The sequence below is a fragment of the Thunnus maccoyii genome, chromosome 1, assembly GCF_910596095.1.
Source record: "Thunnus maccoyii chromosome 1, fThuMac1.1, whole genome shotgun sequence".
NCBI lineage: Eukaryota > Metazoa > Chordata > Actinopteri > Scombriformes > Scombridae > Thunnus > Thunnus maccoyii.
In genome coordinates, this window is record NC_056533.1 from 584901 (window position 1) to 611873 (window position 26973).

The 26973-nt window shown below is 41.5% G+C and overlaps 2 protein-coding genes and 1 pseudogene across 10 annotated transcripts in view; 2 read left to right on the top strand and 1 right to left on the bottom strand.

Annotated features, from left to right (window-relative positions):
* Positions 1-26973, bottom strand: part of adamts17 (ADAM metallopeptidase with thrombospondin type 1 motif, 17) — a 626422-nt gene that overhangs the window by 178961 nt on the left and 420488 nt on the right. For all 9 annotated transcript variants that reach the window (XR_006096576.1, XR_006096581.1, XM_042414307.1 and 6 more), the window contains exon 10: positions 20982-21132. Coding sequence is in view for 7 of the 9 variants with exons in the window: in XM_042414307.1 (XP_042270241.1) it covers positions 20982-21132 (151 nt within the window). In the remaining 2 variants the exon portion in view is untranslated. The remainder of the gene's footprint in view (positions 1-20981; positions 21133-26973) is intronic.
* On the top strand, positions 6458-8736 carry LOC121899249 (annotated as a pseudogene).
* LOC121899181 (ATP-dependent DNA helicase PIF5-like) lies at positions 11706-15464 on the top strand. Its single transcript, XM_042414871.1, has one exon. The coding sequence runs from the start codon at positions 11706-11708 to the stop codon at positions 12900-12902; it is 1197 nt and encodes a 398-aa protein (XP_042270805.1). The 3' UTR covers positions 12903-15464.

Consider the following 26973-nt stretch of genomic DNA (forward strand, 5'->3'; position numbering starts at 1 on the left):
CACTTAAACCCTAAATTTGACCCCCTAAACATGCTCAAAAACTCACCAAATTTGGCAAGCACATCAGGTCTGGTGAAAGATTTGATAAAATGTAAAAATTAACCCCTAAAGTGCCAAAATGTGCTCGAGAGCACCACTTATATAACTAAACTGGCCGCCACGGCCTGTAGGAATGTTGTAGAGAGATCAAACCAAAATAGACTTATTCGTCTCATCAAGACCTACAAATCATACTCTGACACCCCTGACCTAAATCCAACAGAAAGTCTGCAATTAGCCTGTCAATTTAAGACTTTGCCTCAATTTCAGCCTCCGAACAAACGCTATCTCCACCGAGGGCATTAATGGTATCAGCTCCAAACTTTAATACATGACTTATGACACACTGTGCTGAATAAAAGTTATTAAAAACTTTGTAATAACTTGAACGGTTTGGATTTTATAAGCCACGAAAGTTGAAAGTTGCAGTGCCACATCACCCTTACAATGTAAAGCAATGGGGAGGCATGAACTTTGTGTCAAACTTTGTGGGGGGGGGGGGGGGGGGGGGGGTGCCACACACAGTGGAGGCTGGTCCATAGAGGCAGAGGAGGTTGATCCTCCTCTATTTTTTGAGAGGCAAGAGGGAGATCAAAACATAAAAAAGAATATTTGGTTGAAATAAACCATTACCAAATGAAGAATGATGCCTGAAGGACTCTTTATACATCCATGGAAGGACTGTTAAGGACTGTTGTTAAGCTAATGGGAGAAATTATCTGGACTGTGCAGCACAGCAGCAGCAGCAGGACACCATCAGGGAGCGGCTGGAGAGAGAAGCAACCGGAGAAACAACCAGGAGAGTTAGCTTGTTTGTCATTGTTGCTAATGATATCAGACTGGTTAAGCAGCAGCCATAAAGTTCTGTTAACTAACAAACAAGATGACCATGGCATAGATGTAAGGAGGGTCCAAATGAGAACCCTCCTCCAGAATTTTTAGGGCCTGAGCCCAAAGGGTTAAATCCCTTTTGTATTTCCCTAATTAGGGCCCGTGCCCAATGGCTCTTTCTAAATAAGACTTTTCTGTCTGTCTTCATTATAAGGCCACTTCACACCTAACTTTGACCCCCTAAACATGCTCAAAAACTCACCAAATTTGGCACGCACATCAGGTCTGCTGAAAAATTTGATAAAATGTATGAATTGTCCCCCAAAGTGCCAAAATGCGCTCTATAGCGCCACCTATGTCTCTAATATGGCCGCCACGAGAGATCGAACCAAAACTCAATTATTCGTCTAATCAAGACCTACAAATCATATGCTGACACCCCTGACCTAAATTGCATTGTGCCAATTTTGGACCTTGAATAAATGCTATCTCCTCCTAGGGTGTTAATGGTATCGGCTTCAAACTTTAATACATGACTTATCACACTGTGCTGAACAAAAGTTATTAAAAACTTTGTAATAACTCGAACGGTTTAGATTTTATAAGCCCTGAAAGTTGGAGTGCGACATCACACCTTACAATGTAAACCAATGGGGAGGCAATCTCTGGGCATGGACTTTGTGCCAAACTGGGGTGTCTGACGTCTAAACTATAAGTCCGACCACTTTCAAACCTGTATCAATGGATTTGCGACGAAACTTCCTACAAAAAAATGTGATTTTTAATGTAAGATTTGGCCAAAGTCATGGGATTTATGAGGATATTTCACAAGAAGAGTACTCTGAAATCCTTCTCTCCAGCTGAGAGGGAGAGAGAGAGAGAATGGGAGGGGGGGTATGGGTAAAGTCAGACCTGTCAGCCCAGGTCTGAAAACATCTACATGCCTGTGACAGAAGCCCTTGGACTGCACCACACTCCAGTTACTTAGTGTTTCTTCACATCTGACAGCAGTGTTCAATCCTTACTTTTTTTTCAAGGAGTACATGTGCTCCTAAATGAAAAAAATTAGGAGCCCACATATAATTTAGGAGCACACTGAAAAATGTTCAAGTAACAGTCATTAAAGAAAACAATTCATTACATACATATTTACAATTTATCATACTCTTTGTGTGTGTGTGTGTGTGTGTGTGTGTGTGTGTGTGTGTGTGTGTGTGTGTGTGTAAATCACAACTTATGTTGTTTTTAGGGGTGCTTTTAGGGGTGCCGAGGGCAAAAATCATAATCACGATTATCTTGTTCAATATTGAGATTACGATTATTTAACACGATTACTTTTTGGCTGTCATTTTTTCAAATTGCCGCTGTTCATATATGCACATATTTTTTCCCACTTGGCTGAGGAGACTACTACACATGTAATCATATATTGTACTAATGACAAAGAGAGACTATAGCCTACATGAGGGAAGAACTCAGGAAGACTGGAGTTTCAGAGCACAGCATTAAAACTTTAATGGACCTGCCAAGAGGATGGAGCAGCAGTTTTGTTTTGTAGTTTATTAGACAGACAGGAATAATATGTAGATTTTAATCATTGGTTCACAGCCCGAAGCAGAGGGTGGCAGTAATGCACCTAATATGCTGGTTGCCAACCACTGTTATAACCAAAAAGGGGAGAGTAAAATATTTTTCCTAACAGAGTGGTACATCCTGTCAGCCAAGGGATTTCCTATCTGTGCAGCTGAACACAGCAGTTCTCTACAGACTGTTTCACCCTGATGGTCCTGGTGTTTTTTCCGCAGGTTTCACTTCACTCAGCTGGCCGACAGACCCGCTGGTTCTCTCCACTTTAACCTGAATAACAAATCGGGGCTCGGTGCTCCGGTTGGATCCAAACAGAGAGCCGGGGCTAGCTGAGAGGCTAGCAGAGGCTAACTGGTTGTGCTTTTTTCTGGTCATGCTGCAGTTAACGCTCCGCTATCCTTTTGAGCGTCGCCACTTCCTGTATCCGTTGTTTCAACTTTAAATCCCTCTAGAATTCATATACTTTTATGGTTGCAATTTGTAGTTGCACAGTGTACGAGTAATTTTTTTTTCCACTTCGTACACATCTATTTTTAGGTACAAATGTGAGTCAACTTCCAGAGAGTCCCAGAAAACGCCATTTTATTTATGTGATTGGTGCACTGCTTGCTCTAGTACTGTGTGTGGGTGTCGTGATGGCCTGATGACGTGTCATCATGCAAGCTCATAAAACAGCCGGCTTGAAAGGGACAGTTCACACCTGGTCACATTGTCGAGGTAAGAACTGGTGTCTTCTCTGTAGTATTAACTTGTAATGTGACTGTTGTTTGGTGACCCTGTGTGGTGATGTTGGATGCAGGCACGGGCTAAATTTCACACACAGTTTACTTTTCTCTGATAAAATGTAGTCCTTAGACATGTGGCTGATGTTAAAATAATTCAATAAAATACAAAAAGCAGTGTAAATAATGTGAGATGGATTAAAAGATTTATTGATGGTTTTTCATGGATTATCATAATTTGTGGTCAAGCGAATTGTATGCTAAAGCCGTATTCAGACCAAACGCCAGTAGTATGGCTCGGCTGCGGCCATTTTGGCCGTTGGAACTGCCATTGTGAAACCTTGAGTGCAGTGATTTGGCAATCGCCATCTTGGATTTGGCCGTTGCCATGTTTGATTGTTGGAGTCGGAAGTGACCGTATTTGGACGAGGGGCTGGAGCTGACCATGGCGCTAGCTTGGTTAGCACAGTGCATTTACAACCTATGGTTAACAGTGATAATGCTAATGCTAATGTTCGCTAGCATAACCAGGCCTAAAACTGTAATCAGACTGTTTGATGGACATTTAATTACAACTAATTGCTTAATAAAACTGTTTATAGGTGACCACAATGTTGCAGATAATTTTAGTGAACTGAACACATTGAAATAGCATGAGCATGTTATTCTAAATCTTATGCTAGCATTATAGAGGCTAAAGGTTGGCTTTGTTAGCCTGCTACCAACTAGCTTTTGTGCTAGGTTGTGACTGAAAGACTGCATTGTATATAATAACCTGTCTGTAGGATTTTCTGTGTGTGTGTTAATCATAATTAGAGATGTAGATTCAGTTGTGTGTTTTGACCATCATGTGTACATTGTGAGATTGAGTTGGCTAATTTCCATGTATTGATTGATCAAATGTGTTATCAGGATACTATTTGTTGATCATGTTTTTGGGAGTAAAGGTATTATTAAAACATTTTATAAAGATACAGATGTGGATCAGTGTATTGTGGATGTTTAATATTTTATCGTTTTTTCTAACAGATTATTTTATAATAGAATTTTCTACATAACAGCATGGCTTAAATAAAACAATGTGTATTCTTATATTTACAGATAACCAACTCTTGCCTGTGTGATCTGGTGCTCTGCTGGTTTGTCAGCTGTCACAAGCGATTCATCTGCACTATATCTGTGATTCTCTGATCTACAACATCTATACATACAAATAGTTATTTAATTTATAAAGACACACATAACCTATTGATAATCGACACACACTTACTGATTTACACACACAAAACCACATACACTCACGTGCGCGCTCACAGTTTTTTTTAATAAAAGTTGCCCATCTCCTACTGCCAAGCTAAGTTGAATCAATTTTGTGTTTGAATTCTGAAGTAAAACTGTTTGGTGACCTCTGCCTGGTGAGTATCATTGGCACAGGCTGCGATGCTTTCTTTGTAAAGGTTTAATAAAAACTAATTTTCATTGCAGATGCCCCGTGCGAAGTCCCACCGATGTGCTCAGGTATCCAAGCGGAGAATTGTGGAGCAGCAGCCTTGGACCCCTGGACTGCCCATCCCCGAGTTTGTTGCTCGTATGTATTAAGTAGTTTTTGAATGTTTCGATAAAATGTATCGATTTGTTAGGCATGGGTTGACATTCTTTACTATGATCAACATCCTAACAGGGCGCGGTACTGGTTACCGCCATTGTGTGCGGAGATGGCAAACTTCTGAGCTGACCCACCGTCCCATCAAGTAGGTCACTCCAGCACAGCGTCCGGACCAGCAGGTATTTCATGGTTGGTGTCTCTGTTCTAACGCACTGTCTCTGTTGCAGCTGGTGTTCATCGTTGGAGACTCTCACCTGCGGGCTATCGTGGACGGATTTGTGAGTATGCCACAGGGATCTCTGTCTTTTTCTTTTTTCTCTGTTCCAGGTGGAGCGGCAGCTGACCTGAGGACAGAGGTGATGCATGCTTCCCTCCCGTGGACCCCGGACGCGGTCTGTGTGTGTGCCCCGAGCAACAACTTCACTGCCAGCAGGACCATTGGTGAGGCAGCGTTGGACTTTGGTGCTCTCCTGACCACTGTCTGCAGCCTCTGGCCCAAGGTGTGTTTATTTTTGTGAAAAGTTACTGTCAGTATTTGCTTGGTCCTAAAGTGGCACATCTGTTAAGCACATGCTTATTTCAAGGACATAATAGTCATTTACTTTTTTCTCTGTAGGTGCTGGACTTCCCTCCACGCATCAACACTGATCCGGGCCTGCAGGACTTGCTGCGTCAGGAGTACCACCGTGTCACAGCACGCATGGGTATGTAAAGTTTTGGTCATCTGCAGTTGTAATCTATACACTTTCAAATTTAACACAAATGGTTAATACAGGTTTAAAGATTAGAAGAAGTGATCATGTTTCACATCTCTGTCAGGTCTCCCGTATGTGTCTGTGGCAGAGCACCTCCCTCTGCATCGGTTGGAGCTGTGGTGCCACGACTGTGTAAGTACAGCATACTTTGCTGTTGTGATGTGTAACATGGAAGAGTTTTATTCTGTCATATGTCAGATAAACACATGTGATTAAAGTCTGCTGTTTGACTGTTTTTCAGAGGCACCTCAGCAACACCGATGGCATGCTGGTCATGGTGGAGCTGCTGTGGGATGCTGCGGTCCGCCAGCTGGCTTTGTATTTTAAAGGCTGGAACACCTACGGTGCAACAGTCTGTCATCCCGTCCAACCCTGTGTGGTTCAGCGGTGCCATGTTGGATGCCATGGAGAAGGTTTCGCCTTCTTCTGGCTCTGACTGCACTGCTGCTCCAGCAGCTGGCCAGGTAACTTTCCCACAAATTATATGTATATACTGCCAAAAGCTGTCAGGGCTCAGGAGATGCAGGAGTGGACCCAAACGCAGAGACCGGAATGCAGATATGATGAAAAACTCTTTTAATGGTGGATGGTCACGGACAGGTAAACAGGGCTGAACAGAACTAGCAGAAGGAACACAAAACAATCCAACAAAGACTGAACAGAAAACCAGAACTTAAAGAAACTGAACTAACAAGGAGATGAGGTGCAGGTGGGGAGATGGGTGGAGAACTCGAGAGGGGAATGAACATACAGGGAGCTGATTGGCTGAGGACACACAGGGAGCGGGGCAGGGCTGACGAGGCTAACACAGGGCAGGTGTGGGGAAGACAGCAGGGCAGGGCTAACGAGTCCAAATGCAGGGCAGGTGTGGAGGAGTACATGAACACACAAGGGAAACAGAACAAAAACCCAGAAAACAAACCCAACGCCATCTACACCAACCCATCCAAAACCAACCACAAACACAAACCCAAGCACACAACCCAACAAACCAATGATGCAGTGATGAACCGAGGGACTAAACAAACGTGCAAAACCAGGAGGCCCCACAGAACACAACATAAGACCAAAAAAACCACCTTAAGCCAAATGCCACAGAAGATCAGCAAAGCTAAGTCTAGTTTTTTTCCTTCTTTTTCTGTTTCTGATGTTAAAGCAGCTCAGTTAGGTTCCAACAGCAATGTTGTGGCAATGGTAGCTAAGAATAGCAGAGGAATTAAGTTAGTAAAGGTTGTTAGGGGGTCATTTCACCAAGGAGATGAGCGGTTTATATACAGAGGATTGCAGTGTATGGCTATAGCTTTGGTCGGCTTAGCCAAACACATGCTGAGCAGTGAGTTCTAGTGGGAGAGGCATGATCTGGATTGCACATTGGTTGTAGGTGATGAGTTGTACAGCAGTTTGCGTGACCATGGCATCTTTATGTATCAGTCAGGTCTTTTGTCTGTTCCAGATTTGCCACAGCAGTTAGTGATTGATGGACAGGTGTGTAGGTTTAATTTTGGCGATGTGGTGTTTGGTGAAGTATGTGTGACTGAAGGTGAACTAGTTGACTTTGGTGTGTTTATCAGTCTACATAATGGACTGGAAAGGATTTTCAGTCAGTACAGCGCATGTCTTCTGACACTGTGTGGTAACACTTCTGCCATCATCTGTGAGAATGGACACTTCGCTGTGGTTGACAGTCACTCTCGCAGTAACTTTGGCCTGTTACACTGCAACGGTACAAGTGTGGTTTTGCATTTTGCATGTCTTGATGACCTGCACCACTACATCTGTCGTTTGGCGGACAGTGTCAGTTCAAGTCAGAAGCTATACGAACTGTGTGGTGTTAGTGGTGGTGTAAGTCCAGTACCGTCTGGTATTTCTGTGAAGAGTTGTATCATTGAAATGAGTACAGTGCCAGCACCAGAGTCTAATGTTACTGAGCGCATGAGAAATGAGGATTCTGCAGGCGTGTCTGAGTGTGTCGTTAGCGTAGGTGCGAGTCCATCAGTGTCTAACATTTCTGTCCAGACTTTAGCCATTGAGCTTAGCAGCGATTCAGAGGAAGAACCAACAAGTACTGGTATGGCAGAAAGCGCAAGATTTCTTCTCACACCTGCATGTCGAAGAAATCAAAGAGGTTTGATGTTAGTGAAATTAACTCAGATGTAGAATTTATTAGTGCTGTTAGGAATGAGGAGCTGGTCTTCTGTCCTCTTGGTGTAGACGTTTGTCAGGTTTTGTGTACAAAATTAAATGTTGACTTTGTGAAGGTCACTGGTCCAGTGTCCAAAGAAGTTGGGTTCACAGGTGTCCCATGTAGGAATGAGAAGATCGTGGCTGATGGTAACTGCTTCTTCAGAGCCATCTCTCAGGCTGTGAGCAGTTCACAGAAGCACCATCGTAAGATTAGACTGGCAGTATGTAAAGAGCTGGAGAGGAATGCAGGTAAATACCAGAGTAAGTTAACACTTGGGCCACAGAGGTGGAAATACAGGTTACAGCAGATTGGTTAAGAGTTGGTGTGTGTACTTTTTATGGTGGACGTTGGCTGAGGTACACCAGTGACAATGACCATTTGTCAGCAGAGTGCATTTACTTAGAGAACATCATGGACAAGTATTTTGAGAATGTTGTTTGTGTTTGTAAGCCTGGACTACAGACTTGTTATGGTTACTGTAAAGTTAGTGAAGCGACAGGTTACAGCATTAGGTCTAGAATGAAGGACATTGTAGACGGTGACAAGGCAGCAGTAGGATGTAACTTAGAATGTGTAGTTTCTGATAAAGGTGTTGATAGTGATGACGTTGTGGAGGATGCTACTAAGGTAAAATCAAGTAGTAAGTCTTTGAGGTTAAAGTATATGAGCCAGAAGAAAAAGACACGGGAGAAATTGAACATGTTGATAAGGGAGAAACGTCAGTTAAGGAGTAGAAAGATGTATTATGAAAATGTGCTGATTAGGGAAAGGGTGAAATTATGGAGTGTAGCAAACTATCATGAAAATATACCACATAGAGAGAGTGTTAAAGCCAAGAGTAAATTAAACAGTATGGTGAAATATAGAGACAACTTCCAGCATAGAGAGAAAGTTAAAGGCAAGAGTAAAGAAAAGAGTATGGTGAAATATAGAGACAGCCTCCAACATAGAGAGAGTGTTAAAGCCAGGAGTATTCTGAAATATAGAGACAACTTCTAGCATAAGGAGAGTGTTAAAGCTAAGAGTATGCTGAAATACAGAGACAGCTTCCAGCATAGAGAGACTGTTAATGCTAAGAGTAAATAGTATGGTGAACTATAGAGACAGCATCAAGCATAGAGAGAAGGTTAGAGAAAGGAGTAGAGAAGTGAGGAGAAGAAAGTATCATGATAGTTCAGAGTTTAAGCAGCAAGTTATTGCCAGTGTTGGCTTTAGAGAAAGGAGTAGAGAAGTGAGGAGAAGAAAGTATCATGATAGTTCAGAGTTTAAGCAGCAAGTTATTGCCAGTGTTGGGTTTAGTAGGAAGCAGAAAACAGAAGTCAAAAGATTTTGGTTTTGTTATGCATCAGTTTTTGGAGAAAGTCAGGGATGGGCCACATTTTGTGTGTTGTGTTTGTCATAGGTTGATGTTCAGATCTCAATTGCTGAGTTGTGATAGGGAAGTGTATAGTAGAAGTTCAGCAACAGCTGGTATTGCAGAAACGTGCATTAGTGAGAAGTTTTTGCATAGATGTTCTGATGACTGTGTTGTACCCTGTCAATTAGTTTCATCTAGAGGTCAGCTTTGGATTTGTTATACGTGTCACAATAAGATTAGTAAAGGTCAGATACCAGCTGAATGTTGGGTTAATACCTTGATGCTTGATCCCATTCCACCTGAACTGGTATGTTTGAATAGTTTAGAAGCACACTTGATAGCTCTGCACATTCTGTTCATGAAAATGTTGGCATTGCCTAAAGGAGGACAGAACGGAGTACATGGTCCAGTAACATGTTCCAGCCAACGTAGTGCAGATGACTGATGTGTTGCCACGTTCTAGCATGGAAGGGTCTTTGCTGCAGGTGAAGTTAAAGCGTAAATTGACATTTAAAGGGCATTACGAGTATCAGTTTGTGTAAGACAGGTGCTAGAGTATTTAAAGAGGACTAATGTGTATTGCAATGATATTGAGTTTAATGAAGAGTGGGTAAATGAGTTTTGTAGGCAAAAAGATGGGGAGAATGAGGAGGATCAGCCAGCCAGTGAGGATGAAGCTGTTGTAGAAAAGGTAGAATCATGTCAGGATGATCAGGTTGTTTAGAGATGGTGAGGTGACAGCTCAGGCAGGCGGTGAGGTTACAGAAAAGGCTGTAGTTGATGGTGTGGAGGAAACACCAGTGATAATACAAGATGAACTGTTGCATGACAGACAGCAGCACTGCATGTTTCAGGACACTTGTCTTATGCCTATTGATACTGGTCAGGAAGCATTAGACCAGTATTTTGATGATATTGTAAACATTGCGCCTGCAGAGGGGAATAGTCCAGTTAGGGTGCTTTCTGACCACTCGAATGAGGCTAAATGTTTCCCTGTGTTGTTTCCTCTTGGTAGTTGGACTTTCCATGACAGCCACTCATATCACTTAACATTGTCATGTTACTTTAATAACAGGATTATACATGCGGATGGTCATTTTGCACGTAATGTAGAATACATTTTCTTTGCCCAGTACATGTCAGAGATAGATCGTGTGTCATCGAGTGTTTCTGTGGCGTTGCATAAGGGTAAAGGTGGACAGAAGTCTCAAAGGATTAGTCCAAAAATGTTGATGGACGAGGAGTCTTTGAAGCAGTTGTTAAAGTTCGACGAGGTTTTAGGGTTTTAGGTTTCTTAAGCCAATTAGAGGAACTCCAGTTTTTTGGCAGTCAGTTCAGAAGGACATCTTAGCCTGCGTACGTCAGTTGGGGATCCCGACGTGTTTTTTTTTCGTTTTCATCTGCAGATCTGCGCTGGCAGAATCTCCTGACCACTATTCTGAAACAGGAAGGCAGAACACAGACGGTAGAGGATTTGGAGTGGGCAGACAGGTGTGAGTTGTTGCGTCGCAACCCGGTCACAGCTGCAAGGATGTTTGACTATAGATGGCATTGTTTCTTGGAAGAGGTTCTCATGTCTCCTTCCCAACCAATTGGCAAAATCATTGATCACTTTTATAGGGTAGAATTTCAGCAGAGCAGTTCTCCTCATGTTCACTGTCTGTTTTGGATTGAGGGTGCTCCCCAAATTTATAAGAACACTGATGAGGAGGTGGTTGAGTTCATTGATAAATACGTTACATGCGAGTTTCCCTCAGATGATGATACATTATTGGACATTGTGTCATCAGTTCAAACACACTCTAAACGACATTCTAAATCATGCAGGAAAAAGAAAACAACATGTTGGTTTAATTTCCCAAAACCTGTTTCTGCTAGGATGTTTGTTTGTAAAGAAGAGACGAAAGAATGCAAATGTGATCAGAAGGCAAAGGAAACCATGAACGATCCTGGATCAAAAAACAATCCAGTCTGTAAGTGTTTTGATGATGATTTGATGCCAAAAGAGAGGGCACAGTATATTTTTGTTAAGACAGCTGTTAAGAGAGCTCAGGAAGAAGAAGTGAGTTATGTGAGTGTAGAGCATCTGTTTCAGACTCTGGGCATCAATCAGGGCATCTTTGAAGAGGTTGTAGGAGAATGGAAAGAAAGAGCAAGGTGGTTTATAGGAGAGGGGTGAACGAGGTTTGGGTAAATCAGTATAGTAAGCAGTTGTTAACGTGCTGGAATGCAAATTTGGACATTAGCTTTGTCACTGACGCCTATGCGGTTGTCATTTATATCAGAGAGAGAGAAATTGGCCTATTATTGAGTAATGCCCAAAAAGAAGTAACAAAACAAGGAAATCTCTCTGCTAAAGAAGCTAAGCAGTGTATATTTACACGACAGGGATGTTTGTGCCCAGGAGGCGGTGTATAGGCTAACAAACATGCATCTGAAGGAGTGTTCCAGAAAGGTTGTGTTTGTGCCCACAGGGAACAACATAGTGAAGATGAGATTACCCCTCAATGTTTTGAAGCAGAGAGCGGTTTGTAGTGAGCTTAAGACAGAAGACATGTGTATGATTGGCATAGTGGACAGGTATAGGCACAGGCCTGACAATGATGTCTTTGATGACATGTGAATGGCTACATTTGCGTCTGAGTATCGTGTTCTCTCCAAGAATGAAAAGTCTAATGACATGATTGAACTGAAAAATGGTTTAGGCTTCATCTTCAGGAGAACACGTTCTCAGTTCGCAGTTGTTCGTTATATGCGTTTTGATTTAGAGAAACGAGAGGAGGACCATTTTCAGAGTCTGATGCAATTGTTCCTTCCTTATAGAGCTGACTCAGACCTCAAACCCGAAGGCTTTGAGATGTTTAGTCAGTTCTATAAACGTGGTGAGGTGACATTTAGTGATGGCTCTGTGCATTCAGTTAAGAGCGTGGTTGACGAGAACAGGGCAAAGTTTGATGTAGATTGTCTTGATTTGGAGAGAGCTCGGGAGATTGTCGAGCAAAACGGGATTGATGAAGAAGTTTGGGGGGAGCTGTGTCCTGAGCAGGAAGTGGAACACCTTGAATGTGTAGAGGAAATGAGACAGCAACAGGAAGGTGAGAAAGGAGATGAACAGTTAATGGAAGCAGTGGAGAATGTTCCAGACTTGGCTGTTGATAACAGACAATTAACACATTTAGAGAGAAACAGGGAAATTATGCCTAGAAGTGAGGGGTTAGCTTTGGTTAGGTCTCTGAATGAGACACAGATGGCTGTTTTTTATAAGGTCAGACAGTGGTGTTTGCAGAAGGTGATGGCTAAAAACCCAGAGCCTATGCATGTCTTTGTGACAGGTGGCGCAGGGACAGGGAAAAGTCATTTAATTAGAGCTATTCAGTACGAGGCAGGGAGGCTGTTGTCAACACTTTCTCATCAACCAGACGGTATTTGTGGTTTGTTAACAACAGGCATAGCTGCACACTCTTTAAACACAGCAACAATTCATCACACACTGAGTATTGGCACACACTCTAGTTTACCTTATACCCCTTTGGATGAAGATAAACTAAACTCTCTAAGAGCAAAATTTATTCACCTCCAAATTTTAATCATTGATGAAATCAGTATGGTTGATCACAATCTGTTGACCTATGTCCATGGCAGGTTGAGGCAGATTAAGCACACTGGTGACTTTTCCCCATTTGGTAATGTTAGTGTGATAGCTGTTGGTGACTTCTATCAGTTGCCTGCTGTTAAAGGGAAGCCTCTGCATAACAGTCACGTTGGTGTGGACTTGTGGTGCCGCTTTAGTGTAGTGGAGCTGAAAACAATAGTTAGGTAGAAGGATAGCTCATTTGCAGAGTTGTTGAACAGGTTCCGAGTGCATTCCAAGAAAACCCCCATGTTAGAGAGCGATGTTGAGTTGTTGAAATCACGTGAGACAGGGGAAGAGAGCTCGGCCTGGCATATTTTCCCAACAAATATGCAAGTAAATGAACGCAATTTCAATAAGTTGTTTGCCATGTGTCCTGATTACATCAAAATTGAAGCTAAAGATTTCATAACAAACAAGAAAACAGGGAAATTGTAACGTGGCACTCATAATAATGCACTGGACACATGTTTAGAACAGACTTTGTGTTTGGCCAAGAATGAGTGTGTGATGTTATGTAAGAATGTGGATGTTGAAGACGGTCTGCTCAATGGAGCATCTGGCACAGTTACTGACATGGATTTTGGTAAAGATAAAACATTTCCTCTAAAAATTTATGTTAAATTTGATGATGATAAAATTGACTAACAGAGGAGGAAGACATATGCACATGCAGCAGTAGAATGCAGGGATTCTACTGTTATTGATCCAGAGAAGGAGAAGGCCACTAAACGGGGTTGTGTGCGTTTACAGTTTCCTCTGAGGTTAGCGTGGGTGTGTACTGTTCACAAAGTTCAGGGCTTAACGGTAGATGAGGCTGTAGTGTCATTGAAGAAGGTGTTTGCACCTGGGCAGGCGTATGTGGCTCTGAGTTGTGTTAGGGCTTTGTCTGGACCGATCATCAGGGATTTTTACAGAGAAGGCCATTTACTGCAAGGACACCATAAAGGAGGCCATGGATAGCATGCCTCCATTTTTAATTGAACAGCCAAAGCCTTCAATAAATGCACAAAGTTTCTCTTTGTATTTAATGAACGTTCAGAGTTTAAGTCGCCACCTGTCAGATTTGGTGTCTTGCACAGAGCATTTGCAGCCTACCTGTATTGCTGTCACAGAAATGTGGCTCACTGCACAAACCTCATTAAACAGTGTGCAAATGCATGGTTACACTTTCCACAGTCGTCCTCGAGGTTTGTGTTACACCAGCAGTAACCCCAAATTGTCAGAGCTACAAAATCTACAACATGGTGGAATGTGCAGTGATGCCCACGTACTTCAGTGATCATGAAGGTATTCTGTGTAGTTTTAGTGTTAAAGATGATCAGGGACAGTTAGACGACATAGAAAGTTTGTTTGTGTTTGATGAGAGCAGGATTAAGTTAATTTGTCTGAGTCAATCAGCTACATCGCAGTGTCCCAGCACAAGTGTTATCGTATTCATGTTGTAGTTGTGCTTATCTGTTGGGTTTTGGAACACACTGACTTGTGTGTTGTTCATGGTGTGTAGGCTGGCTTTCATTATGGATGTTGTCTTATTTAGTGTAGAGTCTGTCCCACTCCAACTGGTCAATCGTGTGTATAAATTTCAGATTTTGTAGTATTGTGGAGAGATTTGGGATTGTTATGTATTGTGTGTATTATGTGAAAATGATCATGAAATGGAGATTTTAGATTTATTTATTATTAACTTATTTCTTTGACGGTGAAGCACTTTGTAACTGGTGTTTGTGAAGATGTGTTAGTCTCTGTTTGCCACATGATAGATGTTGGTCTCTTTTACAACTTTTAATGTATATTCCTGCATGTTTCAATTCATGTTACCTTTATTCCTGATGTGTTAATATACAACAGTTTTAATCTTCAGTGATTTTAATATGAAAAGGTCAATGTCAACTGAACAAATGTATCTTAAAAGGAAATTTTATTTAATAACTGAGCTGTAATGCATTTCAGACATTTGTATTTTTGTCATTACAATGTACTACATGAACTTCATCTTCAGTAGTTTAAATATGAATTCTTCCTGTTTATGTGCAGGAACTATTAGCAAATCTGTTCTGGAACCCCAAGGCACAGACTCTTCATTCTGCACGCCTGAGCTGCCAAACAGGACAGTTAAAAAACATAAAAAAACACACATTATTGTCATTGTTGTTACTGTTATTTTTCCATGCTCTCACCTCCCCTTTGCGTCCCCACTATCTTATGTTTTCTCTCTCTATCCTTTTAAACCGCTACAGTTTTAAAGTAAGGTTGCAGCAGGGGACTAGATCTGACCCCTTGTTTGCATAGTAAATCTGTCTGTAGAATCACTGAAGTTGACTAAGTGGTTTGGTTACCTTTGGTATTGAAACTCCAGTGTTTGTTTTTGTCTGAAATGAATTTCCTGGTTGAAGATGCTACTGTGATGGAGTGTCCCCAACCTTCCAACCCCTCAAGTGATGATGACTTGTATCAAGAGGGGTTTTGGGATAAAAATCCATATGTATTTTTCTGTTCCGCCAAAATGGTTCATAGTAACTGTAGTTTTGCATATTTCATGTCAAAATCAATATCTGTATCAAATAAATGATAAATGTCATCCGTTTAGATTACAGTTTGTCAGCAGAGACAAAATTCAGGTCTGCAAATGTGTTGTTATTTTTCGTACATCAGTTGTAAATGAAAGAGGTTGCTAAATGTTTGTCTTGATTAACTTTTGTTTAAACCACATTTATAACAGAAAAATAAATTGCCATGTTCACAACGAAATGTTGTCTGTCATTTACTGTCAACAATTAAGGTGTTCAATATTGAGTGTCAAAAAAAAAAAAAAGAAAAAGAAAAAAAGTTCTTCTGGCTCACCGTGTAACACATTATTAAATAACTACATGAAAGGTTATAAATATTCTTTACCTAACAACACAGGTTTACATGAATAAAGATACGCTTATAACATGGGAACATTTATAAAAAAAAAAAAAAAAAAAAAAAAAAGATTTAAGAAAAACTGCTAAGGGATAATGAACTCAGTTTTGGAGTTTCCCTCCCCTGGAATGAATACCTTAGTGCCAAAGTAATGGGATTTATGACAATATTTCACAAGAAGAGAACTATAAAATCCTCCTCTCCAACTGACGGGGAGAGAGAAGGAAGAAAAGGGGGAGAGGGGTTGGTAAAGTCAGACCTGTCAGCCCAGGTCTGAAACCATCTACATGCTTGTCGTAACCCCCTCGACTGCATCGCGCTCCGACGTTAGGAGGGTGCGAAGGCCTGTTCAATGCTACTTGCAGCTTTAATTAGGGCCTGAGCCCAAAGGGCGAAGACCCTATTGTTTTCCGTGTGTTTGTTTCTTTCTTCTTATTAGGTCCTGAGCCCAAAGGGCGAAGACCCTATTGTTTTTCATGTGTTTGTTTCTTTCTTATTATTATTCTTTATTAATACGCCACTTTAACTCTAAATTTGACCCCCTAAACATGCTCAAAAACTCACCAAATTTGGCACGCACATCAGGTCTGCTGAAAAATTTGATAAAATGTAAAAATTAACCCCCGAAGTGCCAAAATGTGCTCGAGAGCACCACCTATGTATCTAAAACGGCCGCCACGGCCCGTAGGAATGTCGTAGAGAGATCGAACCAAAACTCAATTATTCGTGTAATCAAGACCTACAAATCACCCCTGACCTAAATCCGACAGGAAGTCCACAATTAGCCTTTCAAAATAAGACTCTGCCCCAATTTTGGCTCCCAAACAAACGCTATCTTCTCTGAGGGCATTATTGGTCATCTAAACTATAAGTCTGACCACTTTTAAACCTGATTCGCCACAAAATTTCCTACTAAAATATGATATTTAACGTAAGATTTGGCCAAAGTCATAGGATTTATGAGGAGATTTCACAAGAAGCGTACTCTAAAATCCTCCTCTCCAACTGCTCCTGGTGATGTCACCCCCTCAGTGCTGTGAAACAACAACGTAGCTAATTCAGTGGTCTGTCCACTGACCATGGTCGCTAACACAGATCACTGGTTACTACCACTGGGGGAGCTGAAGATAGTTGTCTGGACCAGTTAGTGATTTGTGGTCCTAATCCACCTCATCTATCTATGTATCTGCGCCCCTAGTGATCCGTGTTAGCGACCATGGTCAGTGGACGGACCACTGAATTGGCTACAACTCCCTCTCCCTACTTGGTGAAGCATTGTGAAGAGATGTTTCATCACAGCTGGTGTCCTGGTTGTGTTGAGTCCTGCTGAGTGCAGGTTTGGTGATGGTGCAGCACAGAGCAGGCCCCTGCTGTGGAAGAGTCTTTGGGCTGCTGCTGTGTGTTGAACGACTGGTGTTTTGGTCCAGTCATGCTTGAGACCAGGCCGGGTACAAGTCTTTGCTGTCAGCTTAGCTCCCGAGCGATTTGGAAAAACAGGTTGCTGAGCGGATGAATCCAACCGCAGACTGAAGGACTGTGTTGTGAACAAGTCTTTGTGGCTGCAGTAACTATTCTGCAGGAGTCCAGCTGAATGTCCTCTTTCTTTGTTTCAAAGTGACATGAGCTAGTGTTGAATCAAGGCTTTCGTAGCTTTGTGTGATCATTGTTGGGTGTTATAAAAATTCCTCTGGCTTCTCTAACTCTTTAGTTGGCTGGATGCTAGCTGCGTCATTGACTTCAGAAAAGGTTTTTGTTGGTGAATAGCGCAATCACTCTCTGCTGCCTCAAGATAGCAATGCGCCAACAATGCGCCTGAATACACCTCATTTTAAGACCAATACGCCCATGGGCACTCTGATGGGCACAAGTGCATTTGCTATTTAAAAGCCAGAGCGAGCTGAGAGAGAAAGAGAGAGAAGCAGTGGTCAATCAAGCTAGAGAGTGGATGAGTAGAGTGAGCAATGGTAGCGAGAAAGCTGGTGAATGAGAAGAATGAAATGTTATTTTCTGATTGTTTCATAGCGGTTACAAAACAGCCACACCTACACACAAACCTGTGGAGGTGCGCTGCAATGCCTGATAATGGTGCTGCAGCCGCTAATTACATATCATACATGTATCATGGAAGTAAGGTAAAGAAAACAAAAATAATTACTGTAATTTTAAATTTATGTCCATGTTTTCATGTATGACAAGACCCAAAATGAACACTGTAAGCAGACTACTTGATTACTATAAGCTAATTATTTAAACAGCATTTGTATAGGAATGATTCTGTCCTGAGCTTTTTGATCTATATAAGCAGCTGATCACTGTAACCATGATCACTGTAAGCGGTTTCCACTGTATAATTGGCTAATAAAAAAACAAAAAGGTTAAAGCAACAGTTTAGAGGATTACACCATAAAATGTACACCATTAAAACAGTTCACATTGTGTAGGTTTAAAAAGACTACGCTATTCCAGTCAACAGGTGGCAGTGTTCTCACATGGTAAGAAATTAAATAAAACTGAATTTCATCGACAGATTATTGTACGGCTATCATAATTATTCTTACAATTTTATGACAACATTACATGATTAAATAATGACTAGACATTTAATTCACATGAAATTCAGATTTGGCTATAATAAGGGCTTTACTTAGTGAAAACTCACTAAGGAATGTCCTTCAGATTTACCACAGGGGTCCGGGGATTAGCTGAACCCAAAAGGTAAGTTTTTTGTCCATGTTTAATGTGGAGCTGTTCTGGTCTTTCCTCCAGTTCAAATGACATGAGGGTCATTAAATGCTTTTAGTTGAGTTGTTAATTTAATCTGCCATCTGGACTTTCCAAGGGTCCTGACACAGTGTTTGCCCTTGGTCAGTGTTATGCCATTCAACGCCCACTGAGAGAGAGTTGAGGTGAAGAGGTCAGAAAGTCAGGTCTGCAGACCTGCTTGTTTGTTGGCACTTCCAATGGAATTAAGGTTACTGTATCCAATGGAATTAAAGAAAAATAGTCGAAATGCCTCACAAAGGCACACACTGTAACTAAGCTAATAATTGTGAGGAGTTTCAAAACATCATCAGTGAGCTGAGAGGAACATTGTGAACATGAGGGCACCACTGGGTGCTATAACCAAATCGTTTGATCAATTCTACAATAAATATGACTTATTTACCAGCATTGGATAATGGCCTAACCCAGTATATTTAATAGTCCATCAACCTAATTGTGTTGTTTTTCTTATCAAACTGTGACACACACAGCTATATCCATTATTCACAGGCTCCATCCATCCTAAAAGAACTATCAGCACCTGAAAGAGCACTTTTAATGTTTCTGATCACTTTAACTTGTTACTCTGAAAAGATGACAAATGAGAGGGGATGAAAAGAGAAAGAGATCAAAGAGGAGTAAGATGGTAAATCGATTATCCAGTCAATAGTATGCAGTGGGTTCTTGAGTCACTTTGAAATTCATAAATTATGGGAATTAAAGAAACTATTGAAAAAACTTAAGTGGAGAATAAAGGCAGAGACTTGAGTTAGAATTGCTTAAATTATGTTTGTCTGAAGTAGCATATTGTAAGAAAAAAATGAATAACTTTTATTTTCATTATTACATAACACATCTGCAAAATTATCTTATTTTAATCTTTTTTTCTACTGAGCTGCATTGCTAGGTGTAATCAGTAAAAAGTTCACCCTCACCTTTTACAGTCTGTTTCTGACAGTACCATTTGGTTGGGAGTAATTGCTTTTCATTCTTTCTTATTTGTGTGATTGCTTCCAGCAATCACACATTGTTTTCTCGCTCTCAATTCTTATTCCGTCTTCCGTACGTTTTTTGCCGCGTTTCAACTGCTCCATACTTTGTGCTATAAAAACCATTCAACTGTCTGTGCAACTCATTCAGCAGATGTGTGCTTGTATTTTTCTGAAATGTAACATGTTTCAGCGATTTTATATAATTTTTTGAAACATTAAAATTTATAATGGCAGTCTATGGGACGAACCGTCCAACTGAGTTGGAACTTTGGTCACTTTGACACTCAACTGCTCGGAAGTCCCTTATTGTACAGACGCCATTCAAACTGTAAAATGTTCACAAACCTTTGAACTTTCAAAGTTATCAGATTGTTTAGTGATATCTTTTGTAGTTTTTCAGCAATTTATGCCCACAGTCAGGGGTTTTGAAGACTTTTTCAGGTCTCACCAGTGTGTCATGTGATCAGGCACAGTGGAGAGCACAGATCATTTTAGACCAGAAATGTTTTTCTAAACTGCTGTCACTCCCACAATTTTAACTCCTCAAGCACATATCTTATCTCAGTAAGTTGCCACAAGCCTCCTCTCTCTCAAAATGTAAGTACATTTCATATAGAACTTATAGTTTTTGAGATCTGAACCTTAATTGATAGAGATCATGTTCTCATTGACTGCAATACAGTCTGCAGGATGTGTGTCTTCTCTCACTGCAGTTTCTTAAACTTACAGATTCTCTCTTCCTTCAAACACTTTTTACACATATCATTCATTCTCATGTTAAACTAGTCTTGCTTTCACTAATGATGTACAAATCTCTGGGCTTCAAGCTCTGGTTTGACACAAGTACATTTTCCTCATCAAAATGGAGATATTTTCCTCTCATTTTTGTGAATGTCTGTTGGCTCAGTGGTTTAGAACACTGCTCTCATGATCAGCAATACCTTAGATGACAAGGGTGTGTGTTTGATACCTGCTCACTGCAGTGCTCCTCATAATATTGCTCTCATGTACAAAGTTGCCTCACATCTTTATCCTGTACCAGAATTCAGTTCCTCTCTAGCTTACCTTAACATTACTACCTAAAATATGGATTGATATGCTTGTTGAATACATCTTTTCCTGTGTTATACAGCATTGCGTGAGTAGTCCAGTGGTTTAAGGTCATGTCATTTCTGAACTCCTTTTAGATCCAAAGGTTGAGAGTTTGAGCCCTGCTTAGGGCAGAACTCAGTAGAGATGAGGGAGTCCAGGTGATGTCCATCTCCTTAATGAGCTGAGCTGAACTGCTTTTTTGTCAATTTCATGCAATTGACAGACTAAACACCAAAATCTGGCCTAGCATTGCTGTGTGACATGTTAGCTCAGTGCATAGCACTTCTGTCTTACAAACATGAGGGTGTAGGTTCAATTCCACCCATTGATGAATTTAATCTTGCTAGATTTTTTAATACTCTTCAGCTTACAGTTATGCAATCTACATTCACTTTCAGCAATCACACACAATTTCTACAGAAATTACATTTTCTAGTTATTTAATTAATTTCTGAACAAAATTAAACTTTCAATGAAAACTAGCACACACTAGCACAAATGGAGTGCATTTTACCTCCATGTCATTGCAGAAAGTGGCATTTGTTCCAAACAGGATCTGGCACTGTTCGTCCACACTGTAGTGCATGCCTGGCAGCTTGGGAGGCAGGCGGACCTGGTACCGTCTCCTGGGGTCTGTATGCAGCAGACAGGCACTGGCTTTGGACCTGTTTGAAATACACACAAGAGAAAGACTTGCCACATTAAAAAGCAGCATCATCCCTTTAAACACCTTTTTAAGAATTCCAGTGTGGACCAGAGCCGTGACAAATCAAATCACTCACAAACACTCAACTAGCCTAGAAATACTAATGAAAAATAAATTCAGTGTGAGAGGCCATTTAACATAAATAAGTTCTGTGACAGGAGCTCAGGGAAGAACTGTGCTGCTGTCTGTCACAGCATCCTTTCCAAACATCATACATCAACTCATTCACTCTGCAGGTCAAAGGATCAGAAATTCATTAGAGTGTTTATCACTTGTGTTTACAATTCCCTTTTCTCCATCTTAACTGCTGTCATCCACATTAAACAGCTTTTCTGGTTAATAGGCTGTGGCTCAGGAGGTAGAGCTGCACTGTAAAAAACTTACTGTGATTTTTACAGTAATTAACTTTAATACAGTAAGTAATTACAGTTATTTACTGTGATTCATTTTACACTAAGTTACTTGTCAATTGCTGCCAGTTAATTAGTGTAAATATAAACACGGTAAACTTACTGTAAAATAATTACAGTAAGTGTACTGTGTTTTTATTTAAAGTAGCAATTGTAAAATGAAACAGTAATTTAATGGTACCATATCTACTGTTACAGTAGCTGTACGTAACTGTAAAATAAAATACAGTAATTTTATGCTACTGTGTAATGGATTACAGCACCAGACATTTTGCAGTAAATTAGATTACAGTTATTCATATTAAAGCTGCAAGCAGCGATGATCGGGCCCTCGCACCCCAGCGCATGTCGAAGTGACGCTCAGTCGAAGGGCTTTTGTCAGTGACTTGTTGTGTAAAGTTTGAGGCAGATCCAACCATGTACACTCAAGTTATATCAATTTCCTCCGTCATGGCGAAACATCAAAACTCAACGCCACGCCACGGCCAAACCATCATGATCATACACTAGTCTAGATGACACACACTGATTTTTAAGTCCTTACGATGGATTCTGTAGGAGGAGTTCTTTAAAATACAAGGTATGCGAAATGGCCAAGAAAAGGCGAAAATGTACCATTTTTTTCAAGATGGCCGACTTCCTGTTCGACTTACAATAAGGCTTCAAGAGGCTTTTTTGTGCGTGTTGACATTATACATGTGCCCTGTGAATTTCATCTTTCTACGTTAATCTGGAAGGCGGGGCTGCAATTTTGAAATTTTAAAGGGGGCGCTGTTGAGCCATTTTGCCACACCCATTCAAAGCGACCACATAGGATTTTAGCTGACATCACTCTAGACATGTGTGTCAAGTTTCATGGCTGTAGAGCAATCCCTTCTCCCTGAAAAACAGTATCATATTTCATGGCGAAGGATGTGTCGCCATGGTAACAGCATTCAGTTTTGGGTCATGAGCTGCCAAATGTAGCATCACCAAGGTCTCGTTTATTAGCTGACTTAATTTCAGGTGCATCAGCCAAATTTCCTAGGAGTAATTAGACAAAGTACTACGCATGATACTTCCTGTTGCCAGTAGGTGGCGCTATGACTTTCGCTAAATATGAGACTGAACATGTGTTCAGATCGGGACTCTTAACAAGCATATGAAATTTGGAAAAGATCAGACCACGTGGAGTCAAGTTATAAGGCATTGAAATTTCATGGCGTCACATCGAAATTCGCCGCGTCGCCATGGCAACACCTTTCAACGAAGGGTCACCAACTTCATAATATAAGATCTCCAAGGTCTTGAGGCTATTCTCAGTAAATTTCAGCTGGATTCCATCACCGTGCTGCCCACAGGGCGTCAGAGCGTAAAACATGTAACTTCCTGTTGCCAGGAGGTGGCGCTATGACTCATATCCTGTATTGTCACATGGACCCGTTCAGGGCGGGACTCTTATGAAGCACAAAAGGTTTGGCTCTCTTAGGATCATGTATGCCGGAGTTATAGCCGTTTCATTTTTCATGGCGAAGGATCGAAATTCGCCGCCCAGCCACGCCCCCTAGGAAAGACTAATGAGAATTGTTTTAGCAACTTTTAATCTCCTATGCCTGTAGATGATACGGACCGAATTTGAAAGTCCTGGGGTCAAATCTCTAGGAGGAGTTCGTTAAAGTATGCGGGCTGGAAATGACAAAATCGGTGCAAAATTTCAACTTTGATACAAAATGGCCGACTTCCTGTTGGAGTTAGGCTATGTGTCCTTGAGACTTTTTGGTGCGTCTGGTCATGATACATATGCATACCGAATTTCGTTCTCCTACGACAATCTGTATCGAGGGGCTCAATTTTCTTGACTTTCTAGGTGGCGCTGTCGAGCCATTTTGTCCCGCTTTATTTCGAGACCCATAAAATATCGAAATTTTCGCCAGTCCTGACATCTGTGCAAATTTTCATGAGTTTTCGTGCATGTTTAGGCCCTCAAAAATGCGTTTGTTTCGGAGGAATAATAATAATAATAATTAAAGCTGCAAGCAGCGATGATCGGGCCCTCGCACCCCAGCGCATGTCGAAGTGACGCTCAGTCGAAGGGCTTTTGTCAGTGACTTGTTGTGTAAAGTTTGAGGCAGATCCAACCATGTACACTCAAGTTATATCAATTTCCTCTGTCATGGCGAAACATCAAAACTCAACGCCACGCCACGGCCAAACCATCATGATCATACACTAGTCTAGATGACACACACTGATTTTTAAGTCCTTACGATGGATTCTGTAGGAGGAGTTCTTTAAAATACAAGGTATGCGAAATGGCCAAGAAAAGGCGAAAATGTACCATTTTTTTCAAGATGGCCGACTTCCTGTTCGACTTACAATAAGGCTTCAAGAGGCTTTTTTGTGCGTGTTGACATTATACATGTGCCCTGTGAATTTCATCTTTCTACGTTAATCTGGAAGGCGGGGCTGCAATTTTGAAATTTGAAAGGGGGCGCTGTTGAGCCATTTTGCCACGCCCATTCAAAGCGACCACATAGGATTTTAGCTGACATCACTCTAGACATGTGTGTCAAGTTTCATGACTGTAGAGCAATCCCTTCTCCCTGAAAAACAGTATCATATTTCATGGCGAAGGATGTGTCGCCATGGTAACAGCATTCAGTTTTGGGTCATGAGCTGCCAAATGTAGCATCACCAAGGTCTTGTTTATTAGCTGACTTAATTTCAGGTGCATCAGCCAAATTTCCTAGGAGTAATTAGACAAAGTACGACGCATGATACTTCCTGTTGCCAGTAGGTGGCGCTATGACTTTTGCTAAATATGAGACTGAACATGTGTTCAGATTGGGACTCTTAACAAGCATATGAAATTTGGAAAAGATCAGACCACGTGGAGTCAAGTTATAAGGCATTGAAATTTCATGGCGTCACATCGAAATTCGCCGCGTCGCCATGACAACACCTTTCAACGAAGGGTCACCAACTTCATAATATAAGATCTCCAAGGTCTTGAGGCTATTCTCAGTAAATTTCAGCTGGATTCCATCACCGTGCTGCCCACAGGGCGTCAGAGCGTAAAACATGTAACTTCCTGTTGCCAGGAGGTGGCGCTATGACTCATATCCTGTATTGTCACATGGACCCGTTCGGGGCGGGACTCTTATGAAGCACAAAAGGTTTGGCTCTCTTAGGATCATGTATGCCGGAGTTATAGCCGTTTCATTTTTCATGGCGAAGGATCGAAATTCGCCGCCCAGCCACGCCCCCTAGGAAAGACTAATGAGAATTGTTTTAGCAACTTTTAATCTCCTATGCCTGTAGATGATACGGACCGAATTTGAAAGTCCTGGGGTCAAATCTCTAGGAGGAGTTCGTTAAAGTATGCGGGCTGGAAATGACAAAATCGGTGCAAAATTTCAACTTTGATACAAAATGGCCGACTTCCTGTTGGAGTTAGGCTATGTGTCCTTGAGACTTTTTGGTGCGTCTGGTCATGATACATATGCATACCGAATTTCGTTCTCCTACGACAATCTGTATCGAGGGGCTCAATTTTCTTGACTTTCTAGGTGGCGCTGTCGAGCCATTTTGTCCCGCTTTATTTCGAGACCCATAAAATATCGAAATTTTCGCCAGTCCTGACATCTGTGCAAATTTTCAAGAGTTTTCGTGCATGTTTAGGCCCTCAAAAATGCGTTTGTTTCGGAGGAATAATAATAATAATAATAATAATAATAATAATAATAATTCCTTCAGTTTCAATAGGGCTTCGCACCGGTCGGTGCTCGGGCCCTAATAATTCCTTCAGTTTCAATAGGGCTTCGCACCGGTCGGTGCTCGGGCCCTAATTAAAGCTGCAAGCAGCGATGATCGGGCCCTCGCACCCCAGCGCATGTCGAAGTGACGCTCAGTCCAAGGGCTTTTGTCAGTGACTTGTTGTGTAAAGTTTGAGGCAGATCCAACCGTGTACACTCAAGTTATATCAATTTCCTCTGTCATGGCGAAACATCAAAACTCAACGCCACGCCACGGCCAAACCATCATCATCATACACTAGTCTAGATGACACACACTGATTTTTAAGTCCTTACGATGGATTCTGTAGGAGGAGTTCTTTAAAATACAAGGTATGCGAAATGGCCAAGAAAAGGCGAAAATGTACCATTTTTTTCAAGATGGCCGACTTCCTGTTCGACTTACAATAAGGCTTCAAGAGGCTTTTTTGTGCGTGTTGACATTATACATGTGCCCTGTGAATTTCATCTTTCTACGTTAATCTGGAAGGCGGGGCTGCAATTTTGAAATTTTAAAGGGGGCGCTGTTGAGCCATTTTGCCACGCCCATTCAAAGCGACCACATAGGATTTTAGCTGACATCACTCTAGACATGTGTGTCAAGTTTCATGACTGTAGAGCAATCCCTTCTCCCTGAAAAACAGTATCATATTTCATGGCGAAGGATGTGTCGCCATGGTAACAGCATTCAGTTTTGGGTCATGAGCTGCCAAATGTAGCATCACCAAGGTCTTGTTTATTAGCTGACTTAATTTCAGGTGCATCAGCCAAATTTCCTAGGAGTAATTAGACAAAGTACGACGCATGATACTTCCTGTTGCCAGTAGGTGGCGCTATGACTTTCGCTAAATATGAGACTGAACATGTGTTCAGATTGGGACTCTTAACAAGCATATGAAATTTGGAAAAGATCAGACCACGTGGAGTCAAGTTATAAGGCATTGAAATTTCATGGCGTCACATCGAAATTCGCCGCGTCGCCATGGCAACACCTTTCAACGAAGGGTCACCAACTTCATAATATAAGATCTCCAAGGTCTTGAGGCTATTCTCAGTAAATTTCAGCTGGATTCCATCACCGTGCTGCCCACAGGGCGTCAGAGCGTAAAACATGTAACTTCCTGTTGCCAGGAGGTGGCGCTATGACTCATATCCTGTATTGTCACATGGACCCGTTCAGGGCGGGACTCTTATGAAGCACAAAAGGTTTGGCTCTCTTAGGATCATGTATGCCGGAGTTATAGCCGTTTCATTTTTCATGGCGAAGGATCGAAATTCGCCGCCCAGCCACGCCCCCTAGGAAAGACTAATGAGAATTGTTTTAGCAACTTTTAATCTCCTATGCCTGTAGATGATACGGACCGAATTTGAAAGTCCTGGGGTCAAATCTCTAGGAGGAGTTCGTTAAAGTATGCGGGCTGGAAATGACAAAATCGGTGCAAAATTTCAACTTTGATACAAAATGGCCGACTTCCTGTTGGAGTTAGGCTATGTGTCCTTGAGACTTTTTGGTGCGTCTGGTCATGATACATATGCATACCGAATTTCGTTCTCCTACGACAATCTGTATCGAGGGGCTCAATTTTCTTGACTTTCTAGGTGGCGCTGTCGAGCCAT